Below are 10,623 nucleotides of genomic sequence, written 5' to 3' on the forward strand. Positions count from 1 at the left end.
CATTTCAATCTGCTATATCCTTTGCTTATCTTGTTCTGCGAGCTCGTGTTTGCGAGTTGTTTGCTTTTCGCCCTTTTCCATGTCTAGTATGATGGCTTGTGTGACACGTCAGCCTCGACCGCATCATTTTAAAACTTAACTTATTCATAGCCTTTGTGTTGCAATTTTGCATTATTTCCTTTTCATCGCCTCTTTTTTCTTTAGCTTAGCCATCGTGGACGCACTAACTACCAAAACGAGGCCATTCAATCAGAGTTGGTTTCACGAGCTGGTTTGTGCGGAAAGTCTCGGTTAGTTTGCAGTTACGTTTTTGCAGTAACTTCGCAAACTGTTAAGACATTTAAACTTTTTTAATTAACATGGCAAAATAGCTTTACAATTCATGGATAGAGTTTTGTTGACTGTTGTTGGTGATAGCGCTGGCTTTAAAGTACCAACAAAATATGTATAAGTATGTATGTGTGATAAAGGCAGCAAAGACAATTCCGGGAACAAAAAATTAAACATTTGCTCGGGGGTTTTACATCAGGTGAAAATAGCAATAGACTTAAAAACAACAAAACTGCATTATTGCAAACAACGCGTATTCTGTGACCTTTTCCTTTATTCATGCAAGTCAAACATACAACCATACATTATTTTTACAATTATTGATCTTAAAAATACCTTACATAATTCAATCCTAGATAAAAAAATTAAAATAAATTTATATTTAGTAGTAAAGAAGTTAAAGTTTTAGCAGCTATTAAAGTAAAGAAGGGGAACTGAAATTAATTGAAGGAATAAGAAACTATTTGAGTGCTTTAATTTTTATTGTGCATAAAAATACAAATTACCAAATTTGGTCCGCTTTTGAAAATAAAAAAAATAAAGTGAGAAAGCGCATTTCAAGCAGTGTTTTGATCTTCTTCAAAGATTTCCGATATATTCAATTGAACAGTCAGGACGAACGTGCCTGTTGGGCAATTCACTAACTTTAAACGATCCGACAATTGTTATTTTTATCTGTATTATTTGCTGTTTACAGTAACGATTGTGCAACTCACAAAGTGTTTTGGGACAAGACCGAAGAGAAAACTATCGAACTTTCTTCTAAGAATTGCAAGAAAAGACGTTCGATTGATAGTGGGTATTATTACGGGGCACAACCCATGGGGTCAGCATTTTTTTTTCCTTATTCAATCCTCTCGGGAGCATAGGGCCTCGACAAAACTCTTCCATCTTACAGGGTTCTGTGCTGTTGTTTTTACACCGTCGGCATCTGCTAGTTCGCGCATCATCGCCCTTCTCCAAGTGTTTTTTGGTCGACCGCGACCTCTGCTCCCTTGCGGGTTCCAGTCACGTGCCATCCTCGTGATGCTATCTGGTGGTTTTCTCAGTGTGTGGCCTATCCATCATCACTTTCAGCGTTTGATTTGCCTAGGAATGGATTCCTAGTTCGTTAATCTCCACAGTACGTCGTTACTGATGGTGTTTGGCCAGAATATTCTGCAGATGATGCGGAGGCATTTGTTGATGAAGGATGGCGTGACCATTGGAATCATAGCGGACCCGATTTTCCTATCTTGCTTAGAAGAGGCGAAGTGTCCTGCCTTTGCCTTTGCGAGGCTACGAATTTTGGGATCCAATGTCATGAAAATGAGTAATATTCATTATATCAAACTAGAGGATATTTTCAGATTGGCCAAAGAATCTAGGAAATTCTCACAAGACTAGTCATCGCTGTTTTTATCTCTATCACAATCTTTATGTTACTTCTCTCTTTTTCTCCCTCACTATCTACTCTTTTGTCTTCCAGAGCTTTGAATACAATGAGATTTTTAGCCTGAGTGTTTTAGGAGCTACCAATCTGTCGGTGCTTCTTGGCTCTCCTTTTTCAAATTTCAATTCAATTCACTAACTTCTCCAAACAACTATCTTCTTCCATATATTCAAATTGATAGAGAGTGGCATCTCTGTCAAATTAAATATCCAAATGAGCAGAAAACGTAAAAAATAATATTAAAAAGTGGCTAAAGTATATGCCATACCAGCCAACATGTTCAATTCAATTTTGAGATTTTCTTTCAAAGTAAGTAAAACAAAACAAGCATTTATTTTAAATTGATAATTACTGAATATTATTTGTATAAGTTTATTGCTTTAGGCTGTCACCGTTAGCTTCTAAAATAAGTAAAAAATTCGTTTTGCAGTTTGCCGCTCCACTTGAGTCTTTCATATGACTTATCTTTACGCAGAACAAGGAACAGTGATGACATCTGTAGCACGGCTAATAACAAATGACGTTCCCCATTGTTCACTTACGAGTCCTTGATAAATAACACTGAATAAACTTGAAGATTTCAAGATTTACCTGTTTCTCAGTCGAAATCGCTGTTATTCTAGAAACCCTAAGTTAACTTTCAAGCCGAGATTTTAAGTTCTCAGCCAAGTCTGGAGTTAATCGGAATAGTTTTTGGAACTCTCCTGCTGCCTATATCGTGAAGCAAACGTCGATCCACTACCTCCTTTTCATGTGATAAATCATAAACCAATTACTTGAAAGACAAATTCGGGCTTTTTGTAACTTTTTGCAAAATGCAATTTCACTGTAATTAAAACCTCTAATTCCTACTTTCTCGTTCGAGTGTCTAATTTGCCATAATCGATTTGCTAACCGAATAGGTAATATATTATTGATTTTTGTTGTAAAATGGGAGACAGAATAGCAAAATCATTAAAATTATGGCTAAGGAAAAATTAGTACCAAAAACCGTAGTTTATTTTAATCGTAATCAAATTAGTACCCGGTTTTAGCTTTAAACAGGGTTTAAATTTAAGTCCACCGCAAGGCATTACTAAAGACGGTTTTAAGCAAATTAAAATCAAATGAGATTATCGAACGTAAGGGCACCTAAAAAAAATGTTTCATTTTCAAGGTGCTGAAAGAGATTTTGTTATAATAAACGATGCAAGATTGCTAAGAAGCCTAATAATATAACTTGGTAAATCTTTTATCAGCAAAAAAAGTATCCAAAAATCACGAATTTCGGGCCACTTTAAACTGGCACTTTATTATAACAAAATTCACTGGGCTATAAAACTGCGTACTTGCAAATTTTTTGAAAACTCGGAATTTAAGGTTTGGCCTTCTTTTGATTCTTTAAAATTTTATACAAAGTGTGAATTTTTAAGTTGGGAAAACTTGAAAACATTGGAAGAAAATTGAAACGTTTAGGAACAAATCGGCAAGCTACAAGAAAAAGGACTAGCAGACCAGTCTGGTCTTCTTTGAAAAACAAAGTCTATGTGAATAAGCCAACAATGATTCCTGAAACAACATTCGGATCGAGATTGCTAAACTCGTATGACAGCCTGTAGACGTGCTCATGGTGGACATTCGAATGATGTTATTTTTTACATATACATACATACTTGTTAAGTGCCCTATTTTGAATAAAAATAGTGAAAAATTTAAATGTTTTAAATTATTACATGTTTTATTTTAAAAACTCTAACTCTTTTGAAAGTTCCGTTATTATAACACACCCAATTCTCTCTTGGAGTAATGAAGAGTCGATATACATAGGTGCTGACTTATTTTCCTGGCAGTGACGTATACGAAATACGAGGTTTGTTAAAAAAATATGGTGAATTTTCAAATTTCGCGGACTACGTACATTGGACTTTCGATTACTTTTTTTATGTTGGTGCACTCGTCTCGAAGATATTTTCACGGTTTTAGCAATATTGCATGTTTAGCTTGTTTGTGAGAGGCTTAAATGAGATAAGTGTTTTTGCACACTCGAGCTTGACTTGTTTACAGTAGCACAGAAAACAAACTATGTGACATATCACGCTGAAATTTGCTGCCATGTAAGCTTATAACAGTCCTACCAAAAAACAGAAAATTTATTTTTGCCATATGTCATCCGCGGACCGTTTTATTGATAACGTCTCGTTCATATTTGAGTAGAAGGTATATACATATGATATTTTACATAACTACTATTTTTAATTTCACCAAGCAATAGTCACCTAGGAAATGAGTCATTTAAGTATTTTTTTGTGTTATAAACATAAAGCTATGCCTTGAATTTCATTTAATCATTTATGTATGCATGTAAAGCATAATAATAATTAAACATAAAGTAATCTCCAACACATCCCATTTTTTACGGAAAACTTCCATCCAGTACAAAGCATTTTCCGGCGCAGTATTTTCTGTATAGAGAAAAAAATCGATTTACTATAGCATTTGCATTATAAAGAGATAATGAATTTAAAATAAAGCTTTTTGTTAGCCACATTATAAATGTATAGTTGTATGTTTGCATCCGCGTGGGTGGATATCAATTTTGTAACACCAGTGCCGCACAGCGCAAAATCAGAGCACTTAAGTGATTAACTCATTTTATTTAATTGCCAAAACTGAAATTTAATTAGGCCAACTTCAGGTTGCTAGTGGCTACTTGAAGAAATAATGGGTTTGGCATAGACCACAATCTAATATGCACATACACAATTTACATTACAAACATACAGCTTCAACAAACAGCGCAAAGAACTTGAAGTCAGTTTTGTTTTTTGAAATTTCACACTTGCATACACATAATAACAAAATATACTGCTCTTAGTTGAGATATGGCATTATATTCATACATAAGTTTACGTGTATGTACGTGTACCTTCCATTTATTTGAACTTCTGCACGTTCATTTTATTTCACTTCGTCTCATTTCGTCTCTTTGCAGTTCCCCATTAATGTCCGCCATTAGTGTAAAATTGATGACCTTCCCATGGATGTGGCTATTCATGAAGAATCCATTCGAAGGAGCACAATGTGCAATACGTCTAGCTACCGATCCGAAACTTAAGAACGTGAGCGGCGAATATTTCAAGTGAGTATTAGTCGTACATACAAAGTGCACGCCCTTAGTGCACTTTAAACAGTGAGGTGTTTGTGATGACAACAATGAAAAGTTGAGTTTTGTCAGCAGTAAGATTGAAAATTATTGGTGGCTTGCCTTTTTAGTGCACTTTTTTACTAGAAATTGCTACAGGGTGGGCCATATAGCGTTTGCTTTTTGAACCACCTATTTTTTTGAGAACGGTAACACAAATGACATGTCAAATGTATTCATAATTTACTTAAGGGTTTGACATTTACGAAATGGGACGCTATGCGCTTGAACAAAATTGGGAAATATTGAAAACCTATTTCCAAAGTTGTGTGTCTTCTTCTTGTTTTCTGATTTTCACATCGGTGGCTACGTCAATTCGCAAAATTGTCGGATTTGGGGCTCAGAAAATCCACACGTTACTGTAAAGAAGCAAATGCATCCACAACGAGTCACTGTTTGGTGCGGTTTTTGGTCTGGCGGTATCATCGGGCCATTTTTTCGTAAATGAGCGAGGAGCCGCGGTTACAGTAAATGGCGAGCGTTACCGTGACATGCTCAACGAGTTGTTTCCCAAAATTGAAGAGAATGACATGGACGACATTTGGTTTCAACAGGATGGGGCAACTTGTCACACTGCCAAAGTTACACTCGAACTTTTGGCTACCGTTTTTGAAAACCGAATAATCAGCCGAAATTCCGATATCAATTGGCCGCCTCGGAGCTATGATTTAAGTCCGTTGGACTATTTTTTGTGGGGAGCCGTTAAGTACAAATGCTATGCGAACCATCCAGAGAGGATTGATGCTTTAAATCACGAAATCGAAGTTGCCATTCATGAAATTGGAGCCCAAACAATCGAAAATGTGCTTAAAAATTGGGTTGATCGAATGGCCTACTGTAAAGCTAGTCGTGGCAGTCATTTGAACGATATTATTTTTCATTCATAAATGACAATGTTAAATCTTCAAAATAAAAAAAAAGTTTGAAAAAATATTGATTAGTTTTTTTTTTATAGCCGATTAAAAAAGCAAATTTTACATGGCCCACCCTATATAAGAGGAAATGAGGTAATATCACACGGGAAAAGCGCTCATTTTTTCCCGAATCTAGAACACAAATGAGTAGTTTGCTAAGCATGACAATAAAGAATCATTTGATACTCAGCTGTCTTGCAGGGACATGGGGGAAGTTGGAGTAGACGTATGAATGTGTACGTGCGTTTTGGAGATGAAAAACATGGAACAAATTTCTAATTTACCTAACTAGGTTTTGACAAAATTGAAAATAGACTAGAGATATAGAAAAGTGGAATACATATTTTTTTTTAACTTCGCTGAATTATTTTACAAATTTTAAGATTTATTGACGATCAAATAAAAACTAGTGATATCCTAATAAATTAGAACTGGTTCCTAATTATAGAAAAAGCCATGCCGGCTAACGAGGTATAATTCGAAAAAGCAACCATAAATTCTTAAAGTCCGATTTCCTTTTGCAGTGTAAATTCAATGTAGAACTCTATGTATGTCTAACACGTGCAGCATTAACATTGAATCCTCACATCAGTGCAGCTTACTGTTTTATATTTTATGTACATACATATACATATACACAACTCGTATTTACTGGAATTCTTTTGTATATTTTATTAATCCAAAGTGCTGCACATGCCATCTCAGCTCTACTTAAGCCTACAAACTCACTCTAATCTCTTATTCTTTACTTTTATCGCATTGCTGTTATTTTAGTGATTGCGAAATAGCACAATCGTCGTTGCAGGGCCGTGATATAGCTTTGGCGAAGAAATTATATATGCAGACAATCAAAGAATTGGAAAAGGTTACCAAATTGAATATTGAAAAGGACATTGGTGGTGAAACTTTAGCTCTGCAAATGGATCAGGCGCAAGCAGAAGACTCCAGCGAACGAAGAAATCGTGAGACAAAGCAGAAAAATGGAAAACAAAAAAAGCAATAATGGCGTGAGGAGCACCAAAGCGCGTGCTATTATGACTGCAAAGAGCTACTTAGGCACATGAAAATGGAATCTACTATACATACTATACTAATTATAATATTATTCATGATTTAAATATAACGCATGAATAATTACACAAATAATAATAAAATACTTCAGCATGGTTCTGGCGGTATTTCAAACAAAAAATGTAATTTTTAAATAACTTACTATTTGTCAATACAATGTTGTTATTAGTAGAAAAAATTGGTTTTTTTTATTTTCTTTTATTAAAACAATTCAAAAGAGGCTAATATTAAAACAGTTATCCGTACCGCCGTACACTTGGTGCAATAATAAAAGGTGATGTATGTTGTCACAGCTCGATTCTGAACTGCCTTAGCCCTATATTGTATGTATTTTGTAAGTTGAAGAAAAACAGGAAGAAATTAAGGCAATTATGACATATTTTTATATAAAATGGTATACTTTTTTCTTAACAAACCATCTTAGTTTTAATCGTAACGCAATATAACAATATACCTATATAATAGTGGTACTCATGTAATGTTGCAAACATATGGCATTTATTGCAAACTTCGCAAGGTGGCAAAGCATAAACGCGCGATGCGCTATTTGCTTTGAAATGGAAGACGTAAGTAGACACATTTGTAATATTATTTTGTTAATATTTAAAAATCAATCGGTTTATTTATATATTTATAGAAAAAACGATTACGCATTAATGGCACTTTTCGGTGGAGTGAACAGCAAACCAGAGATTTGCTTACGATTGTCTTTGGCAATGTGAAGGCTAATCCGGAACAATTTGAGGTAATGCTCTTACATTTTCCATTACTAGCTTGTTTACATTTTACAAACTTATTTTAGAAACCAACTGCTCAAAAATTTTATGATCGCATTAAGCAAAATTCGCCAAATTTATGCACAATCAAATGGGATAATATGCGCAGAAAAATGAGACACCTTAAAACAAGTTTTTTGGCCGCGGTCAAGTGGAAAAGCCAAACGGGTGCAGGATTGCTTGAGAATGGAGATGTAACCAGTGTAGAAGAATACATCAAAAAGACTTATCCATTTTATGATGACCTACACGCAATTTTTGCACGGCGCATCATTATCCAGCCACCAGCAATCTATCAGTCTTCAGAGCCAGTGTTGTCCTTGGAGAATAATGAAGAGGAAGTGTTATTAGAAATTGATTGCGAAACATCTACGAGTTTGCCTGAAAGTTCATTAGTGAGTCCATCTGTTTTGATTTCTCCAACATTTCCTGAGGATCAAGGAAATTGGCATCAGATATTCGCACACAAAACAATACAACGACAACAAAAAGAAATTTGAAGAGAGCTCAGAGCTCGAGCCCATTTGCTCTATTATTTGAAATTCAAAAGAAAAAGGTGGACTTAGAAACCCAAAAACTGGAATTTGAAAGAGAAAACGAGGAAAATAAATTTAAATTGCAGAAACTACAACTGGAGAAAGAAGAGAGAGTCGAGATGGAAAAACTAAGATTGGAACACGAAAGATTGTAAAATGTAAATAATTAATAAGCTGCCAAAATGTGTTTGTAATATAAATAAATGAGCACAGCTCAAACTACAAAGTTAAAAAGAAATTAAAATAATACGAATTTATTTATTGATTGTTTGCATATTCTAACATTTCACAAATTGTTCGTCGCACTGCCTCTCCCTCATTAGTTCGTGCACTAGGTAATGTCGCATTAATATCGTGCTCCGATTCCTCAAGTTGGTAATCGAAATGATCATCTTGTTGAAGTATAAGATTGTGTAACAATGCGCAACAGAGAATCCACTTGCTCACTTTTTTCATGCCATTGCCATGCAATTGTTAAATATACGTGCATCGTGCACGCTACCTGGATAGCCTAACACCAAATGTCGTATTTGCAGTTTATTATCGCACACGGCTTGAGCTTTAACAGAGTAGATGTGCTTCCGTGAAAAGTACGCTTCTGGGTCTTGCGAAGGTTTTTCCGCTAATGTTATTTCAGTGCCATCAACGTATCCCACACATTTGGGTAATTCATTCCAGATTTCTGACACAAGCTTTTTTCTTTCATCCGTATTTGGCCAAAATAGATATTCATCTTTGTGTTTTAATAGCGCTTTAAATATTCTTTCAGTTAAATTCTAAAATAAAAAAGGTTGAGATTCATAATGCCAATACAATTACGGACTCTGACCTGAATGATACCACCATCACTTATTCCAAACAACCCAGCAATTTTTGAGAGAGTAGCTCCTTCACCGCTTGAGCCTAAGCGATACAATACAATTGCGAGTTGTGTTTCAAGAGGAAATTGCTTGCACGATCGGGGTTGGTGGAAAAGTTCATCTTCTTTTATTAAATTTAAAATAACATCGAACGTTTTCCAAGTCTTACGAGTAATCTTCTTGAATCTGCTTTCATCAAGTTCCCATAAAACTTCTTTTAAAAATACCTTACATTTAGGCACGCTATTTTGGATAAATGGTACACTGTATCTGCATTCTACACCTAGGGCCAACACAATTGAAAGTTCCTCCAATATTTCATCTTCTTTGTTTTTTTTCTCTTCTGCCAAAAAAATAAAAGTTAGTCATATGAAATAAAATATAATCTAGTTTAAATTCATACCTTCGTCCTCACAAAAGAATTCCAGAATCATCAAATCATTTAGCGCTGTTACTTCTAATAATTTTAGAAGTTTTTGCTTTTCACTTGTTCTCGGCATTTTAATTTTTACTTTTGGCAAATAAAAAACAGCTAACTTATAAAAGTACTAGCAAACCCGGCCCCCTTCGCTGGGCACACTAAAATAGATTAGATATGGTTTAGAACAGAAAATAAATGATTTTCATATTATTTATTTCTTTATTCTTTATTCAAGCGCTTTGGCATAAACAATATTTTTTGTTTTTCTATTTGTTTTTGAGTAAATATAAAATATAAATTGAAGATCAGGAAAAAAGAAGATTGTTTTTAAATTTCAAATCAACGCATATGAATAAACAATCGTCTTTTTTCCTGATCATCCATGAATTTTTCGTTTCAATTTATATGTTTTATTAAGCATTGGAGCTTTTTTAACCATTATCCATTTATATTTTTCAAAAAAAAACGAAAAAAATTGTTTTTTCCACGAACACATAATTTTATTCGGATTTCACATTAAATTCTCAAATTTCGTAAGAAATTATTCACTGTTCCAAAATCCACTCCAAAAAAATTCACAAACAATTTTTACATGTTGCACTTACGTTTTTTCCTTATGGCATCCAAATCAGAAAGAAATATTGACACATTGTAACTCACACTGTCAATTTGACAGTTCAGTTCCGCCCCGTTGCCACTGCTCCGAATTAAAACCAAACTTTACGAAACCCATTTTCAATACTTACTTAACAATGTGCGTAAGTTTGGTTTAATTCGGTGCAAAGACACGGCGGGTCCACGTTTTGGCATATATTTCGAGACCCTAGTCATCAATAGGTATGAAAATTACCCCGTATTAAAGCACTTATCAACAGCTTTCATTTGATACCCATATTGTACATACACAACCAAAGGTTACCCGGGTCGACGTTTTGACCTATATCTCGAGACCCCAGTCACGGGGCGGCATGAAGAGTTCTCTGTAATAAAGCATTCACCAACAGCTTTCATTTGATACCCATATTGTACATACACGTCCGAAGGTTACCCGGGTCCACGTTTTGACCTATATCTCGAAACCCTATCTACCAATAGGTATTCA

The 10,623-nt window shown here is 34.8% G+C and overlaps 2 protein-coding genes across 3 annotated transcripts in view; one reads left to right on the forward strand and one right to left on the reverse strand.

The window, feature by feature from the left end:
- Positions 1-7,054, forward strand: part of LOC129250709 (retinol dehydrogenase 13) — a 49,159-nt gene extending 42,105 nt beyond the window's left edge. For both annotated transcript variants that reach the window (XM_054890311.1, XM_054890317.1), the window contains 2 exons: positions 4,734-4,880; positions 6,632-7,054. In XM_054890311.1, the coding sequence (XP_054746286.1) occupies positions 4,734-4,880; positions 6,632-6,860 (376 nt within the window). In that variant the 3' untranslated portion in view covers positions 6,861-7,054. The remainder of the gene's footprint in view (positions 1-4,733; positions 4,881-6,631) is intronic.
- Positions 7,055-8,692: 1,638 nt separating this feature from the next.
- Positions 8,693-9,608, reverse strand: LOC129235779 (uncharacterized). Its single transcript, XM_054869816.1, has 3 exons — positions 9,504-9,608; positions 9,070-9,443; positions 8,693-9,016 (listed from the first exon to the last, which is right to left on the reverse strand). Exons 1-3 carry the CDS (start codon positions 9,598-9,600, stop codon positions 8,693-8,695), a joined length of 795 nt encoding a protein of 264 aa, XP_054725791.1. The 5' UTR covers positions 9,601-9,608.
- Between the last annotated feature and the right edge of the window lie 1,015 nt (positions 9,609-10,623).

The sequence above is a fragment of the Anastrepha obliqua genome, chromosome 1 (assembly GCF_027943255.1).
Source record: "Anastrepha obliqua isolate idAnaObli1 chromosome 1, idAnaObli1_1.0, whole genome shotgun sequence".
In the NCBI taxonomy this organism is placed as follows: Eukaryota; Metazoa; Arthropoda; class Insecta; order Diptera; family Tephritidae; genus Anastrepha; species Anastrepha obliqua.

What these genes read in the sequence shown, in the direction of transcription:
- LOC129235779 (XM_054869816.1), bottom strand. Translation starts at nt 9,600, where the DNA reads ATGCCGAGAACAAGTGAAAAGCAAAAACTTCTAAAATTATTAGAAGTA. An exon ending in ATTCTTTTGTGAGGACGAAG is followed by an intron (nt 9,444 to 9,503) that starts GTATGAATTTAA and finishes TTTTTTTGGCAG; the next exon opens with AAGAGAAAAAAAACAAAGAA. An exon ending in GTGATGGTGGTATCATTCAG is followed by an intron (nt 9,017 to 9,069) that starts GTCAGAGTCCGT and finishes TTTTTATTTTAG; the next exon opens with AATTTAACTGAAAGAATATT.